Source organism: Gekko japonicus, unplaced genomic scaffold (genome assembly GCF_001447785.1).
Source record: "Gekko japonicus isolate JY-2015 unplaced genomic scaffold, Gekko_japonicus_V1.1 scaffold2987, whole genome shotgun sequence".
Classification (NCBI taxonomy): Eukaryota; Metazoa; Chordata; class Lepidosauria; order Squamata; family Gekkonidae; genus Gekko; species Gekko japonicus.
Window position 1 is genome coordinate 104238 of NW_015164750.1, and position 17276 is coordinate 121513.

The window sequence follows — 17276 nt, forward strand, 5'->3', positions numbered from 1 at the left end:
CCTGCTGAAAAAACCTGAAAGTGACATCACTATGCTGTATAACACTCTCTGGATCTGCTTGAACTCTATGGCCTTTACCAATGTAGGTGCAGATCTGCCAGTGATCAATGCAGGTGCTCTTTGCTACTTAAGTTATTTACAGAGCAATCCTAAACAGAGTTGCACCTTTCTAAGCACATTGAAGTCAATAGATTTAGAAGGGTGTAGCTCTGTTTAGATATTTTCCCTCAATTTTGATCTTTTTCCCTCATATATCAGTAATTCTTTCATTTATGTCTTTAAAAAATAACTTCCAGACTTCAAAAAATCATATATCAGTGTGTTTATGATTATATAATTATAAGTACATTTACCTCATTAATTGGAACTTTTTCCCCTAATACATTTTATTATATTAATTTTATTAAATGGGTATACTGCCTTTCTGCTCTATGAGGGCTCCCCAGGCAATCACAATGGACTTTTATATAAATGCGATATTAAAAACATTCAATGAAAAACCATAAAACACAGGCAAAGACAAACTAATAATAGCAGTGGCAGCAATTACATAAAATACTTCTGTATGTCCCATGAGATAAAAAGATCTCATTAAAAACCTGAAGGGAGGGAATATTCCTGCAAGTTTTCAGAGTCAGGCATACCTGCCTATGGGATTTCTAAAATGAGAGGTTCTTGAGCCAAGCCCACTTGGAAATTTCATGGTGGTTAAGAGTGATGTGGACTCTAAACTGAAGAACTGAGTTTGATTTTCCCCCATATCCACATGAAACCTGCTGGGTGATGTTAGGCCAGTCACAATTATCTCAGAACTCTCTCAGCCTCACCTACTTCACAAGGTGCATGTTGTGGGGAGGAGAAAGGAAAGGTGATTATGTCTCTTTGAGGCTTATAAAGTAGAGAAAAGTGGGGTATAAAAACCTACTCTTCTTCTTGAGCTGCAAGCCTTCACCCTAAATCCACACGCATAGGGGATGGGGGAGTGGAATTCAATTTGTCTGTGAGGCCCATACTTTGTTATTACTTGACAGATTCCAGAGCCTGTGACAACAGAAATAGGTTCAACTCTAGTTAATCTTAACTCAGCTGAAGCCCTGATGATATGAACAGGCTCCATTCCCTTTTTTGGATTTGTGCTAAAGTTATAGGTTCACTTGTCTCCGTTTTAGCTTATGTATCTGTATGGGAAAACATATGACTTTTATTTTTTCTAATTCACATTTCTGATCTATTCAAGTCTGAAATGTGCATTTGTTTAGCAAATTTCGGGCTGGGTCTTACAAACCACCAGCACAAGGAGTTTGCATAGGACAATCTTCTCTACTCCACCATGCCCTTCTCACATCAGGGATCCTTACAGACAAAATACATGCAGCAAAATGTGGGCTGGCTGTAATTATTCCATTGGCCTTACATCTAAAGTAATTTGAAGTTATCATAAAAAGTAATTGAGAGAATTGATAGCCAGCATGGTGCAGTGCTTAGAGATTTGGCCTAAGGTCTTGGAGACCCAAGTTTTAATTCCCACTCTGCCATGGAAGCTTGCTGGGTGACCTTGGGCCAATCACACTCTCACTTCCTACCTCAAATGGTGGTGGTTGTGAGGACAAAATGGAGGAGGGGAGAAAAATGTTGTAAGCTTCTTTGGGTCCCTCTCAGGGAGAAAAGCAGGGTATACAGGTCAAAATAAATAATTTGCCTAGTGGTAGCAAAGAGTCTTCACTCAGGTCATACTTACTAGTGACAATGAGGGAGTTTTGTATTTAACTTTGATGGGTCCACTTGGATCACTTGCTGAAGCTATCAGGAATATTTGATTTGTAAAAAAAATCCTTGCTTGAAGGTACCCTGGATACGATGCTCCTTGATCACCAATGGCTTTGCATATCACACACAAACACATACACACACATATGATTTTGGGTTTTCCCAATTCCTCTTGGCTTCTGGACTGCTGCACTTATATTGCATTCCTTAGACCTGCTCTTCTGGGAGTAAGCCCTATTGGATTAATAGGATTCTAAGTAGACCTGCTTAGACCTGCTCTCTTGGTCATAGGCTATACAGCAAAAAAGGTTTGATTTGCCCATGTATGCAGAACAAATACAGTACAATCCTAAACAGAATTATACCCTTCTAAGTTCATTGACTTCAATGGATTTAAAAGCGTATAACTCTGTTTAGAATTGCACTGTTACTGATTGTAACTGACTATTATACACTTGATTACTTGCAGATGAATTAATGATTTTGAGATGTGAGAAGATGCAAGTATTCTGTCATCTGTTGTAGCTCTCATGATGAACATGCTGACGTGGACCACTCAAGGAATTGTGCCTAATATCATTTTATTTGGGGACAACTTTCTTGATGGGAGTTACTCAAAAACTCTAGGTTTGACAAACTCCATATAGAATTTCACCATCCAGCTACTTCAGACAAAGCCAAGGAAAATCCTTGCACCAGCATGCGATTTAGTTTTCTTGTAGTTATATGTAGCTATTAGCTCTGCAGGACCTAGGTTGCAGAGGACAACCACTGTGCTAGTGTTGTTCATTTTGTTGAGAGCTGGTGGATGAAACAGACTCCTTTTCAAAAACAAATTACTGGAGTATTCTATTATAAAGGTATACTACTGAAAAGAAACTTGTTTGTCACTTTGTAAGGAATGGTTCTTTTGTGTATTTACCCTCTCTGCATATTTTTATTCTCATATATTGGAAATTCTGCCACCATTGCGTCAGCTGAATCTCATCCAGTTCAATTGTTTAAAGTGGTTCAGGACCTGATAACACCTAGGTCTGACCTAGCTAATGATGGTAATCTGGCCTCAAGCTGTGACATTTTTGCTAGATTGTTTACTGATAAAATCTCTTTCAACAATTCCAGTTTGGGTGCCAAGTTGAGAGTAGATCTCGTACCTGAGATGTACTTGAGCACCTGCTTATTCTTTTGTTATGGATGGATTGACATTGCCAATAGATGCCAACTTTGTCCAGAGTTTAAGATCCACCACTTGTGCTTTTCATCCATGTCTGTCCTGGCTTGTAAAATTGTGCTCGGGAAATGTAATGGAACTTCTGGTTAAGATCATTAATGCTTCCTTGACCAAGGAGGTTATCCCTAGTTCTTTGAAGGAAGCAAGTATGATGGCCCCATCTACTTCCCTCCCTCAGGGGCCAGATTTTCCCTGTGTTTTTCTCACCCTTTCAGACTGAGCCGCCCTAGTGGTCTGTTTTCTTCTTTCCCGAAGAACTTTGGCTGTTCCACCCTGTGTCAGTATGATATTTTACTGCTGGCTCAGCCCAGAAACCTGAGGGGAAGGGTCAGGATCACCCTTTAACTTAAACCACTGAAAATTGCACTTGAGACTTTGTTTTGTACATTTTAATAAGCAGTAGGTTTTGTTTACATATCGTAGTCAGAGAAATACGTAGACCATGAAAAGTAGAAGTCTAGTTGAGACTATACACTGAAACAACCTTAACAGTATCAGTTGAATGAACAGAAATTTAAATATTAAATGCACTGAGAATAACCTAAAACGAGCTACCCAGATATAAACACATTTCATTCTCCAGGGGGTGATAGAAGGTATACCAGCTTCACAGTAAAAAACAACCAAAGAGAGAACCAAAGTCTATAATCTTTTTCCATGCTAGGATGCCTCTGACTTCTAAATAATCAAAGACTGGATTCCAGGTTTCTTCATAGCTACTTCATTGCACACTATGTTGCAAACTACAGAAAAAGGGGATATGTACAGTTTTCTCCAAAACGCAGATCTCCCAAAGTTTCTCGTGCCGTCTATCTTAAGAACGGTCCAACTGGATTTGACCAGGAAGCAGCAATTGTCAAACGGCCCGCTGCTAATGCTCTTGAGATGTTTTGTAATTCCAAAATAACAAAATATTTTATTCAACAAAAGGCAGATGAAATTGGGTTGAAATTTCTGTGGTAACTCAATATAGATAAATCTGAGGTAAAACTGGTACATGCACAGACTTTATTTATTTATTTATTTATTTATTTAACCTTCAACTTTATATCCCGCTCGAATCCTCTTTTTCACAGAGGGTCTCAGAGCGGCTTACAATTGGTGCTAATCACACGAGTTTCCCTAACTAGGGCCACAGAGTTATATGGGGTAGGGGTTACCTATCAGCACCCTTGTGGTGGTGGTTGGGATGTTTCTCAGCTTCGGCACTCGGTGCTTCACTTGGCTTTGGCATTCTGTTCGTTCCGGATAGTCCTTCCTATGGGGTGCACGACTCGCGTCTTCTGCTGGTCCCAGCCACGTCCTTCTGGCTCCGCTGAGCCAGCGTCTGACGTTATCATCGTGCCCCGTCTCAGCAGCCGTCTGGATGTTTTCCTCTCTCCTGGCCACCAGGGGTCGCCATGTCGCCATGGCGATCGCTGTAGCTTGCTGCTGCTGCTGCTGTTTTCGCCGCCGCCATCTCGCCACGCCACCTCCGATCTCCAAGCTGAGCCGAGTTCTCGTTCACCGCCGTCGCCGCCGACCATCCGACGTCAGGCAGGGTGCCCCCCACCCTACTAGTTCTTATGTTTCAGGCTAATGAGAGTTTCTTCAGCTTTTCACAGTGACTTAAATCTTTATGTTGAGAGGCTTTTGTTCCAGTGTTTTCCCAAACACTCCAGTATATTTTCTTTGAGTATTCAATGGCCCCAGTCACACAGGAGGTTTAGGGCCAGAAGAGGGACGAATCGGGGGCGCAGCAACGGGCGCGATCAAACCGCAACATCTGGGAAGTGGTGCGCACCCGTCCCCGATCCGGCCCTTCAGGCCGAAAATGCGCATCAAAAAAGAACCTGCTAAAGAGCGGGACTTACCTAAAACGCCGCAACCGTCTGCAGGAGCAATCGAGGCTCCCATCCGAACTACGCATGCGCACGTATGCGCAGCCAGCGGCCTCGCGCTCCCTTCCGTGGCTTTCTCCCTGGCATCTGATCGTGCCGGGGAGCAACTGCGCGGCGGCTCATGGGATCTGTGTGTTCCCGCCACCGCGTGTCTCTTTTGGTGCAGCTTTCAAAAGCCGCACTTTGCCCACATCAATTTCCCCCCATGTGGCAGGGGTCACTGACTCTTTTAGTTTCCAGAAGGCTGGTAAACTCTTTCCAGTACCTAAACCCCATCTCTTGAAGCACTTTGTCTTGAGTTTTTAACTGACTTTTATGCTTTCTACAGGCTGTTCCTAACCACACCAGACCAGGGATCTCTTCACTCTTCAGAGCTAACTCCATGTTTGATTGGTTAGGGAAATTCTCCTCTCACTAGAAGATCTATCCCTTTCTTTGGCCCAAATGGGAGTGTCACAACTTCTCTTTTAATTTATGTGGTTAGATACGGTGTGTATTTAACTTTCTTTGGTGGGTTTTTCCCTCTGTGTGTGTGTGTGTACGTAATGCTGCCAACAGGAATTTAATTCCAATCCTATTAAATATTAATCTTTCCCAAGGTATTGTACCCAAGCTCTAAGGCTCCTTCGTTGGACTATGTGGTCCTGAGGATGAAACCCTAATATTTAAATAGCATAGGAGTCTGGGTTAACAATGACGAAATAAAACTTTATTTGTACAAGAAACGTATTGGTTTCATTATGTTTTGTAACTTGTCTCTTCAGTGAATAAAACAGTGTATGTTAATAAGTCCTGACTGAGGAATCACACTCTTTCACTTCACAAACACTCCTCACTCAAATCCTCCTTTCTGTTCAGAATGTACTTTGTCCAATCCTTATTTTATTTAGCTCAGTTTAATCTTTCGCTTCTTAACTCAGTTTCTGTCAGCTTCACTTTCACACAATTATAATACTTTGACAATATTAGGTTTTGACTCTCTCTAGTCGCTAATATGCCCTCTATAAGTATTCTACTTCCTTTTTAGAACATTAAATGCTTTTCACTGCACTAATATGGGATTCTAATTAAAAGACTGCTTCTCAGACTCTGTAGACTGACTGTTGACTGCTGGCTGAACACACTGACTGACTTTCTCCACACACACTTCTTAGCTCTGCCCATACACTCTCAGTCATCATCTAATCTCCTCACTCACTCATCCCCTTCTTTCACCCCCCTTGTTCTTCTGCAACTTACCAAACATTTAAAGAAACACACACTTAAAACTTTAAATCATTACAGGGAATCTTCACCTACTTCCCAAACTTCCTTGCCAACTTGCCCTCACTTTCCATCTGTGTTAAACTGCTCTCACCTAAGGCTGAAATCGGACTCAACTCAATCAAGGCAGAAATCGGACTTATTCTCTCCTCAGCGTGCAGCTCTCACATCTTTCTCTGCTCAGCTAATGCTAACCAGTCAGATTGCTTGGAGCAACCTGTCACTCAAGACTCTCTGCTTCTGTGAAGAATTAACCCTTCGCAGTTCTTCAGCTGTTTGTACAGCACTTCAAAGCTTTTTAAAAGTGCAGTCCATCACAGCAGGTATTAGACTTCTACTTTTAAAAAATCTTAAGTAACGTGACATGATATGGCAAACTACAGCCCAGTCTCCAACATGCCTTTTTAGGGGAAGATGGTAGAGTATATGGTGACAAAACAACACCACTGTTTCTTGATCGACACATCTACGCTTTGCACATTTCAGTCTGGCCTCAGGCCTTGGATCGGAACAGAGATGGTTTTAGTTACACTGATGGATGACCTCCATTTAAAGTTGGACAGGGTCAGTCATCCTTGCTGATGCTGTTAGATATTTCAGTGGCCTAGACTAGAAGTAGCTCTTCAGTGGTTTCTGCCTTTTTTCTCTGTTGGACACAGAGAGTTTCCACTGGTGGAGCATAATCAATTGATGCACCCAGTCTGGTAGGGTACTCAAGGTTCTATTTTGACCTGTAAGCCCTTCAGTACTTAGATGATTGTCTGAATCCTTGGGGTTGCATGTCATCAGTATGCACTTCACATAGATCTGTCCTGGCTCTGAACCACTGTGTTTTGAGGCCATGATCAAGAGACTAAGGTAGAACAAGCTAAATTTGGATCCTGACAAGACTGAGGTAATGTTGTTTGGGATATGTGCCCATTTGGGAAGTCCTGCAAGAAGAATTTTTCTGTTCAATTAGCTGCTTTAGGTTCCTGCTGGAAAGCAAAGTAGTATATAAACACCTAAATAAGTAAATAAAATGAGTTCTACAGTTTAGAAGAATCGGGCATGTTGTATAAGAAATCACATGAGCTGTGGCATTGGGAAGCAAAGGCATATGCTAATAAGTTAGCTGTCCCAAAGCATTCTTGATACAGAAAAGTCATGCCAGTGCTTGATCTGATCTCTGCTAAAGCGTGCAGAAATTCTGAAGAAACTGATTGGCCTAATTAAGCCTATAAACAGAAAGCACTGCCCACTTTTCTGCCAACACTCACATGTATCTTTTAAAGTAATTAAGTGATTTTGAGCCCAGTTCCTAGAACTAGTTAGGCTGTCAAGAGGAAGCATTTTCTCATCCCTTTCAGCTACTTTTTTGTTGTTGTTCTGGCCCAGAACTAGAACAGCCAGGGAGCCCTGATTTTCTTTTATCTAAAAGCTGAATTGTTCCGGCTGGAAACCTTACGATCCACTTTTAATGCTAGTATAGGCTTTTCTTTAGACCAGAATATAGCAGTAAGATTTTTTTTCAATGGTCATGATTTAGCAGCCAGTGAAAATTACCTCTTCTTTCTACCAACAGTCAGGCTTCCTGAATAAAACCGTTCGTAATGAGAACAATGGTATGAATGAACTTTTCTTGTTCAGCACTATCATGCAAGGCCTATAAGGTTACGTTGCTATGACAGCTGGAAGACCATGTGATGTGCTTTTGAGATGCCAAAACTCAACACCATTTCCTAAAACTGATGCCAGTCTTCATTATTCCAATACAGTAATTTTTAATCCCCCCCTTTTTATATAGTGATGAAAATACAAGAAAAGATCTAAAAACCTTGCCTGTCTTTCCTACCAAGACACTTCAAGAACACCCATCTCTCGGCTATTGGTAAGAACCATTTATTGAGCTATTACATGTGTCCTCTGCCCTTTCGCCAAACAACTTGGCCCAGCATGCTTTCTTTTGTCTATGTTATTTGCACAACAACCCCGCAGGATCACTCAAAGAGCCATCAGTTTGTCCAGCTATGTGTTGGACAGACATTAAATCTAGTTTGTTTTGACCCAAATCCATCCCTCTGTCGGCTACATCACGCTGACTCCAACAACCACTTAAACATACACATGTAAATCTTGTTATGACAGTTGAACTTTGCCTCCTAGTACTAATTGTTTTAAAACTGTTGGGCAAATAGTAGAGATATATTTAATCCCAGACTTTGGAGGTAAACACTGCCAAAGTTGAAGAATTTTTAAATAAACCTAAATCCAGATCCTGGACTTCATGGTGAGTTTACATATTTAAGAAAACCGTAGCTCAGCAAGTGAACCATTTATAAAGACTTCACAGTTTAGTTCAAAGACTATTCCATAGTAAATGGCTTGTACAAGGCCGCTGAAAAATTGAGTCAAAACTAAGGTTGGCAAATGAGAGAAATTACCTAAATATAGTCAGTGTGTGTAAATTAAAGAGATGTTCCCCAATCTGCTTGAAGCAACATTAGTCTTTCAGCAAAAATAAAACACATTTCAACATCTGTGATAGTTGTAAAATATATTACAGTTTTTGATTTACATTGGAAAGGTACATTCTTCTTTATAAACTGAATCCTCAAAATGAATTCTCTTCCTTTACTTCTAATAGTAAAGGACAATTCATAGACCAAGTACAATATCTTAGTCCTTAGGTCTGTAATTCTACATTCTGAAATCAATGGGATTTAAGTAATGTTCCTATGTGCAGGATTAGTGCCCCATCCATTTATTAAATGAGGTTTACAAAAATGCACACAACTCATTTCAGTAAACATAGCCCTATGGATTTTTTGCACACTACCAATGTACACTTCCCTAATGTTGGTTATAACAATAAATGTGTGTTGGGTCATCTTCACACAACCAATTCCATGTAGATCTTAGCATGGCGTAACTAAAACAATCCACACACGGTGTGAGGGAAATGAGTTATGTGACTCCATTATGGTTTGGCCTTATTCCTAAATAGACAAAAGGAAGATTTGCCAATTGCCTTCCACATAAATTTTTATTTGGTTTCATTTATAGTCCACTTTTCTCACTGGAATTCAAGGACTGAAGTTGCATGAGCCATTTGTGGGAAAGGAAAAGAGATAATATATTAATCTGCTACATAGCAGAATCTTCCATAGTTCTTTCCAAAGTAGTCTGTGTTGTATCTTTCTGTCATGTAATATGGTCAGCACGTTCTGACGCATGCAGGTATGGCTGCTCCCCCCCCCCAGTGTAATTCTATTCAGTTTTACTGCTAAGTCTAACCATGGTGATATGTCATGCCATCAGATTATACAAAGAAAGTGGGCATACATTGCCTAATATAGCTCTTGGCAAAAGCTTTTGGCAAAGTTCAGCTACACTGTGCTGACACAGTTAGCCACTTTGGCATCATTATGAGGTAATCTAAATGATATATAAGAGGATTAATTATCTAATCAAGGTAAGAATTACTTCACTACTTCCAAACGCAATCCAAAACATGAGGTTTGTCCTTAAAAACCCCATACATTTTGGGGTTACAGTATCTCATGTGAACCTGCAGGATCTTCAAGAGAATCTCCCCTTCTTTGGGAGCCCAGTGTCCTGTGATAGTGCCACAGATATGAAATACCATCTCCAGAGAGGTTTACCTGGGACCTTATTAAAGTAGATTTTACTGCTATATTTGCCTGGACCTTTAATGAATTGTATTTGCCTAGATCCCTAATTAATTGCTACTTTGTAAATGTTCTTGCTATTTTTTTTTATGATTTGTGACGTTCATTTGGTTTTACTGACTAGTTTTATTGTTCTTGGGGTTTTTTGTCAGTAATTGGGATATAGACCCCAATCCACTCTGTCAAGGAGAAGGCATATAGTTCCATAGCTCCATGCCTCTCAGATCTTGAATTAACAACTGGTATACTCTGCAGAGCAGTGGAGTATCATTGGTTCATATTGAATGGGTTTCTAGACACCACCACACATTTCTTAGCATCAGCCGATTTTGTCAGTCTCTTAATGGGCTGTTGTGCTTGTTTCCACAGTGAGGACAGAGTCATTGAACATTATGTAAAAATTAAGGGGCTGACCAGAGGACAAGCCATTGTTCAGTAAGTAATGCCTTGGCTATTTTGGGAAGTGGTGGAATGGGAGGAGGGCCTTCACTAACAATCCATTCATTTGGCAGTTGGTTAGTCACATGATTTTTTAAATATTTTTTTAATTTATATCCTGCAACCTTTCTGCACCATGATTCAGACAAGACAATGTGCCAAGGGCATAGATAAAACTTCAGATTATTTTGGTTTTAAAACACCCTTCCTTTAAAAGAGTGTCTTCCAGCTTTCAACAAAAAAACCCTTCTCCATCATTTTCTTTCCAATCCTAGGCCAAAGGGAATGCCCGATTAAGGATAACTGGTATAATTGTACTCTTTGTAGTATTGTATGTTTTGTTTTACAAATTATTAGGCTAAGAACCTGTGCCCCGGTCTTCATTCAGTTCCACTCAATGGAATACAGTTTAGTAGTTTCACTTGGAAATAACAGAGTGCAGGGACTTTGCAGAGTCCCTCACTCAATGGAATACAGTTTAGTAGTTTCACTTGGAAACAACAGAGTGCAGGGACTTTGCAGAGGCCTGCAATCTCAGCTTCAGTGGTCCACACACTCACATCCTTCTTGGGGAAGGGTCAGTGATAGAGCATATGATTGGCATGCAGAAGATCCCCGGTTATGTCCCTAGGATCTCCTGTTAAAAAGGTTCAGTTAGTAGAGATGTGAAAGACCTTTAGCTAACACCTGGAGAACGATTGCCATTCTGAGTAGACAATACTGACCTTGACAGACTAGTGGTCTGCTTCAGTATAAAACAGCTTCATGTGTTCATGTGTATGTTCCCATTCATTTAAGCATCCACAACTTCAGCAGTGGTGGAAGAGGCTGGATGTGAAGAGAAAGGTCTTACTTCCCAAATATCTTGCAAAGGTACACAAGGAGCCATGGTGATGAGCCATATTAAAATGCTGGACTGGGACCTAGGAGATCTAAGTTCAGAACCTCATTCAGCCACAAACGTCTCTGGATAGCCTTAGGTCAGACACACACTTTCACCCTGATCTGCCTCACAGAGTTGTTAAGAGGGAGGGGAATGGTTCAGTGGTATGGCTTATGTCTTGCATGTTCCCAGGTTCAAACCCCAGCATCTCCATCTAAACCAATCAGGTAGCAGGTGATGTAAAAGATCTCCAGTTGAGATTCTGGAGCAGCACTAGGAAGTGGAGTAGACAACACTGACCTCTGTATAAGGCAGCTTCATATGTTGAGGGCAAAACGGAGGAGGGGATCTCCTTTGAGGAAGGGCGGAATAAAAACCCGATGGGTATATAGGAGTCTGGATTTGGCCCTTTTGGCATTCAGCAACTCACTATATTACCGCACTTCAAAAAGGATATTATAGCCTTGGAAAAAGTGCAGAAAAGGACAACTAGAATGATAAAAGGGCTGGAACACTTTCCCTATGAAGAAAGGTTAAAGTGCTTGGAGCTCTTTAGCTTGGAGAAACGATGACTGAGGGGTGACATGATCGAGGTTTACAAAATTGTGCATGGGATAGAGCAGGTCAAGAAAGAAGTACTTTTCTCCCTTTCTCACAATACAAGAACTCGTGGGCATTCAATGAAATTGCTGAGCAGTTGGGTTAGAACAGATAAAAGGAAGTACTTTTTCACCCAAAGAGTTATTAACACATGGAATTCACTGCCTCAGGAGGTGGAGGTCAGTGTTCCCTCTAAGCTGAGTTAGTGTGAGCTAGCTCACCGTTTTTTAGCCTCCGACTCACACATTTTTGTCTTCACTCAGGAAGGATGGCTCCAGAGCAAGCTAATTTATGCAGCAGCCAAATCACTGGCTCACAACTTCAATGCCAGTAGCTCACAAAGTAGACTTTTTGCTCACAAGATTCCACAGCTTAGAGGGAACATTGGTGGAGGTGGCTACAAGCATGGACAGCTTCAAGAGGGAACTGGATAAACATATGGAGCAGAGGTCCATCAGTGGCTATTAGCCACAAGGCATAGATAGGAACTCTCAGTCTGGGGCAAGTGGTGCTCTGTATTCTTGGTGCTGGGGGGGGCAACATTGGGAGGGCTTCTAGTGTCCTGGCCCCACTGCTGGACCTCCTGATGGCACCTGGTATTTTTGGCCACTGTGTGACAGAGTGTTGGCATGGATGGGCCATTGGCCTGACCCAACATTGGCTTCTCTTATGTTCTTATGTACTACTGCCGCTTTCTTTAATCCTGCCCTTCCTCCAAGGAGGTCAAGGAACAGCATGTGTGGGTCTTCCCTCCTCCATTATATCCTCACAACAACCCTATGAGAGGGAAAATAGTCTAGGCTGTGAGAAAATTACTGTCCCAAGATCACCCTATGAGTTTTAGGGCATACTGGGAATCTGAACCTAGGCATCCCCAATCCTAATCTAGCACTCTTACCCACTGGAACTGTATACCAGCTCCTTCAGCTCTCCGCTTCCAGTAACGCTTGTGTAGTCTTTCACTCTACACCAGGAGTCCCCAACATGGTGTCCATAGTTGCCAGGGTGTTTACCAGCACCTTTTCTGGCACCCTCCAAAAAATTTTAGAACGTAGGTGGGGCCAGGTGGGGCTCCTTCTCAGAACTTCTGATTGCCCACTGGAGATCTGATTGGCTATGCATATTAAAACAACATTGTTTGGGTGGCAGCTGCCTCCACACTGTTGGGTTTATTCTCTCTCCTCCTTCCCAGTGTATTTTTTGAAAAATTACTCCTCTTCTCTCCTGCTCATGGGGTTCTTATGTGTCTTTGTGTGTGGCTCTGCCTCCTGCCCACCACCTTGAGTCAGAATCCCATGGTGTTCCCACAGGCCCAGAAGGGTTGAGGACCCCCTGCTCTGTGGGCTCCAGTACATTTGTCAGTTGAAAATGAATGTCACAACCTGGACCATAACCAGAAACTGATCCAGCAGCAGAAATGAAGCGAGCAGCTGACAGCAACTACGAACAGGGACTTGGCCAGTCAGATCTCATTTCCTGGTTACATCTCTTGGAAGCTGTATACTTTACTACTCAGATTTCTGTCAGGTAACTGGGAAGTAGGTCAGCTACGTTCACAATGCAGGCATATTCAGAAGAACACAGTGCACCTTAGAATCCAAAGTGAGAAAGCATTCAGAGCCCTGGTATAGAGATCTTAGCCACTACAATTGGAGCCAAGTTTCTTCATGCTCAGCTATCATAGAGGCGTGCAGAGGAAGGTGAGCACCTGGCAAATTCCTTTGGATGCCTGACAGCCTGAAAATATGGTTGTTCCATTTTACTGGGCTCTCTGGAGATTCTGACTTTGCAATTAGCTGCTTTGCTTGAGCTCTTTTTGTAAACAGAATTCAAGCATAGGCATTGACTGATCTGTCCTAGAGCAACCTTCCTCCCTACTCCTGTAGAAAACAAACTGCAGGCTTTAACTCGTGGAGAATTTAACTCATGGAAAAGAAAATGTGTGCTAACAGAAGGCTGTGCCAAATAATTGACCCATTTATTTATTAATCTGTTCCTAGGTACATGAAAGTAATTGAAGCCCTGCCTACTTACGGTGTCCATTATTATGGAGTAAAGGTTAGTAATCACCTGGAAGACAGAGTGTTTTGTTTATTGCATGACATTGGAGTTGTCTGAGAGCTTTAAAAAAGCATAATGGAAAAAGTACGACAAAAAATAAGACCTCAACATCTAGCAGTGAAGGGGAGGGGCTGTGGCTCAGAGGTAGAGCACCTGCCTTCCATGTACAAGGTCCCAGGTTCAAACCCTGGTTTTGCCAGCAAGAAAGGAGGTATCAAAAAAGACCTGTGCCTATCTGAGATCCCAGAGAACTAGTCAAAGGTCCCCGCCACACGGCAGGAAAAACACCGGCCAAAGTGCGGCTAATTAGAGCCGCACCAAAATAGAGACGCCACAGCGGGATCCCATGGATCCCCTGAGCCGCGGCGCCGTTGCTCCCCGGCACGATCAGATGCTGGGGAGGAAGACGGTCGGGAGGGGGAGGCCGCCGAACTGCGCATGTCTGAGCATGCGCAGTTCGGCCAGGAGCCGGGGATGCGCCGGCGAAAGGACGCGCCGGCGATCCCACGGCCGGCCTTGATGCGGCCGTCCCAGAAGAACCACCTCGGTAGGTGGTTCATTTTTGTTCCGTGTTTTGGGCGGAAGGGCCAGATCGGGGACGGGTGCGCAACGCTTCCCAGATGTTGCGGTGGGATCGCGCCCGTTTGCTCCGCCCCCGATCCGTCCCTCTCCCGGCCCAAAACCTCTTGTATGACCGGGGCCAAAGCAAACAAAATCAAATCACAGTGCAACCCTAAGAATTATTTCCCCAGGAGTAAGCTCGCTGGAATAGACCTAGATAGTATTCCGAGTAGACCTGCTTAGGACTGTTCTCAGAACCTGACTCGGTATAAGGATGGTTGGGTTGAGATCATAATTTTCTCACAGCTGATGGAATTTTTAAAAATCAGGTTAATTAAATGAAATAAGCCAAGCAGTCAGTTCTCTCCTTACAATGTGGGGGCCCAGTTCAGAGCAGAAAAGGGCCCTGAGCCTTCCTTTCTCAGGGGCTACTGTTTTCCTTACTGAGGCAAACGTATAGGACCACCTCGGTCTCACAGCTACCCTGAACTCACAAAGTGCCCTTACACAAATCACTTGTTCTCTGTCTCACCCTTTCACCACCCCCACCCTCCAGTTTGCAATAGAATCACCAATCTGCGTGAACAGAGTTGCTGTAAGGATTGCTGAGATAACGTATATGAAGTACTTTGACTATACTAAAGGGCTACACAAATGCAAAGTATTATTATTGTTAGTATTTTCCTGTCCGATGAAGAAGAGCTTTGTGAAACTTGAAAGCTTGCATAGACGAAAGAAAGTGGCACAGCAAAAAAAAAATGCTATCCTTTTACCTCCTTCCGTTCTCTGTGTCTTTTGCTAATGAAATTGATGAGCAGTTGGGTTTATGTAAGGGAGTGTACCTAAACCACTACTTTCTTTCTGTAGTGACTCAATGCAACTGTACATTGGACAGAGCTGTTGTAGTATCAGGATTGTTTTTTATTGCCTGCAGACTCTCCCCCCACTTGTGCCCTGCCTGTAGCCGCCATTGCAAAGAATGCAAGCCTCTCCTCCCTGCTGCTCTCGGCCTGTTTGCACAGCATCTTCCAGCTGGGAAAGGAATGGCAGACCACTTTAAACAATAATCCTTGCTCAGTTGGCTGCAGGTGTGCTAACAGAGAGCGCCCTCCGTCAGCCTAACCTGCAGATACTTGTTGAAGAGCAAAGTAGTTAAATATTATATCAACTCTGTGTTTTTTATTTTTTCCCCCTCCCATTTTAATTACTCGTATTCTTCTCTCCCCACAGGATAAACAAGGAATCCCATGGTGGCTTGGGATTAGCTATAAAGGAATCGGCCAGTACGATTTACAAGACAAGGTCAAGCCGAGGAAAGTAAGTGGATGTGTATTGAACACACAGATGTACCAGGCAGGATAATAAAACAGATTGCCAGCAGTTGCTCTTCTTGCTCATTGAAATAATTGGATCCAATGGAATAACCTCAGTATGAAATACATCTTTGGGGTAAAAGAAAGTTCTTCCTTTTTCAGATACTGGCAAAGCTCTGGGAGGCTCCATTCAAATGTACATGGCAAGAAACATAAATGGAAAGGTTTGGCTTCCAAGGGTGGTGTTTCCTTATTGGTGTGATTAAATGAGTGATATGGAACAGGAAGGGACGTACTGTGACCATTCATCGATGGTAAAATGGGAAATGGCTATCTTCCTCCCAAGATTATCTCTGAGCATAAAGCAATTCAGCATGTTCTTTGTTTACTGCTGGGTGTATTTGCTGTGGTTCTTGGCTCTTACGGCCTTAGCCACATCTACCCTTTGAAAAACACTCCAAAAGCATTTTTACAAAGCCCTGTAGTAGTGCTTGTAAAAGCCTGTTGTGTTCATACTAGTTGGACAGAAAAACCAGCTGTTTTATTGCTGTTTCAAAATGCTCATGTGGAATCTGGAAGCATTCTTATTTGTGCCAGGCTAGGCTGAATGAGAACTCTTGGACCCAAGTAGTCCAAAGTCACCTCAAGGTTTTGGAAGAATAGGTGTGACGAGTGGGCAAAGGTCCTAGCCATTTCTATATAAAACCAAACCCTTTTATGCCCGGTTGGAGTTTGTGAAGAACAAATAACAGCCATTCAGGATCCATGGAGCTTTGGCAGTAGATGGAATGGAAGAAATGAGAGTAAAAAATCCATTAAACTGCTTTTTGTAGCCAGACAAGGATCACCTGCCAGAGATGCTGGTTTAGGAAATCTGGGGTCTCAGAGGCTGGTTAATGAAGTGTGGTTGCTGGGAGAGGCTCACATTTAAAATTTCATCTTTCTGTGCTTGTGGAAAAACTAAAGGTTCAGACATGGACTGTGAAGTCAAAATGGCCCTGGAGCAAGCCAGGCTGAGTGGTGCCTGCAATTCTAAGCAGAGCTGCTGGGGCTTGGCTCTGTTTGCTCCTGGCTACCTGCAGCCCTCCAAAGCAGAAATTCACCAGGAAATTTCCCTGTAAACTAAATGGCCTGCCTGCCTGCCTCTAGACTAGGTGTTTGTTGAGAAGTCCCTGGGAGCCCTAACTAAGGACCTGGGGGACTCCTGAAGAGTGAACCAGGACAACCAACTGAAAAGTACTCGAAAGCGTTGAGTGATTCAGCAAGAGTACTTTATTAGATCAGGAACAAGACAAGAAACCCCGGCACGCAGGCCGGTATATATACACAGAAAACCCACCACCAAACACACCCCCTAGTCACCCTATAGGTTATTTACAGTGGCCGAGAGTCCCATTGGCTCTCGGCCGCGGACCTGGCCCTCTGGTTGGTGCGGGCTAGGATCCGCTCCGCTATTGTTCTACAGGAACGAAGCTCTGGGGTTGTGCTTGACTGCATGGCCCAACGGTCGCGCACGTGGTAATGGCGGATACATTACACTCCTCCCCCCATAGTACAGACTACCCACACACAAAGTCCTGTAGGTACGTCGGGGGCTTCCGAGTCCTA

General features: G+C 42.9%; 1 protein-coding gene across 1 annotated transcript in view; it reads left to right on the plus strand.

Annotated features, from left to right (window-relative positions):
• The window catches only part of FRMD4B (FERM domain containing 4B), a 182788-nt gene that overhangs the window by 102688 nt on the left and 62824 nt on the right, over nt 1–17276 (plus strand). The window contains exons 8-11 of the mRNA XM_015409653.1: nt 7928–8011; nt 10182–10247; nt 13734–13791; nt 15586–15672. Coding sequence (XP_015265139.1) covers nt 7928–8011; nt 10182–10247; nt 13734–13791; nt 15586–15672 — 295 coding nt within the window. The remainder of the gene's footprint in view (nt 1–7927; nt 8012–10181; nt 10248–13733; nt 13792–15585; nt 15673–17276) is intronic.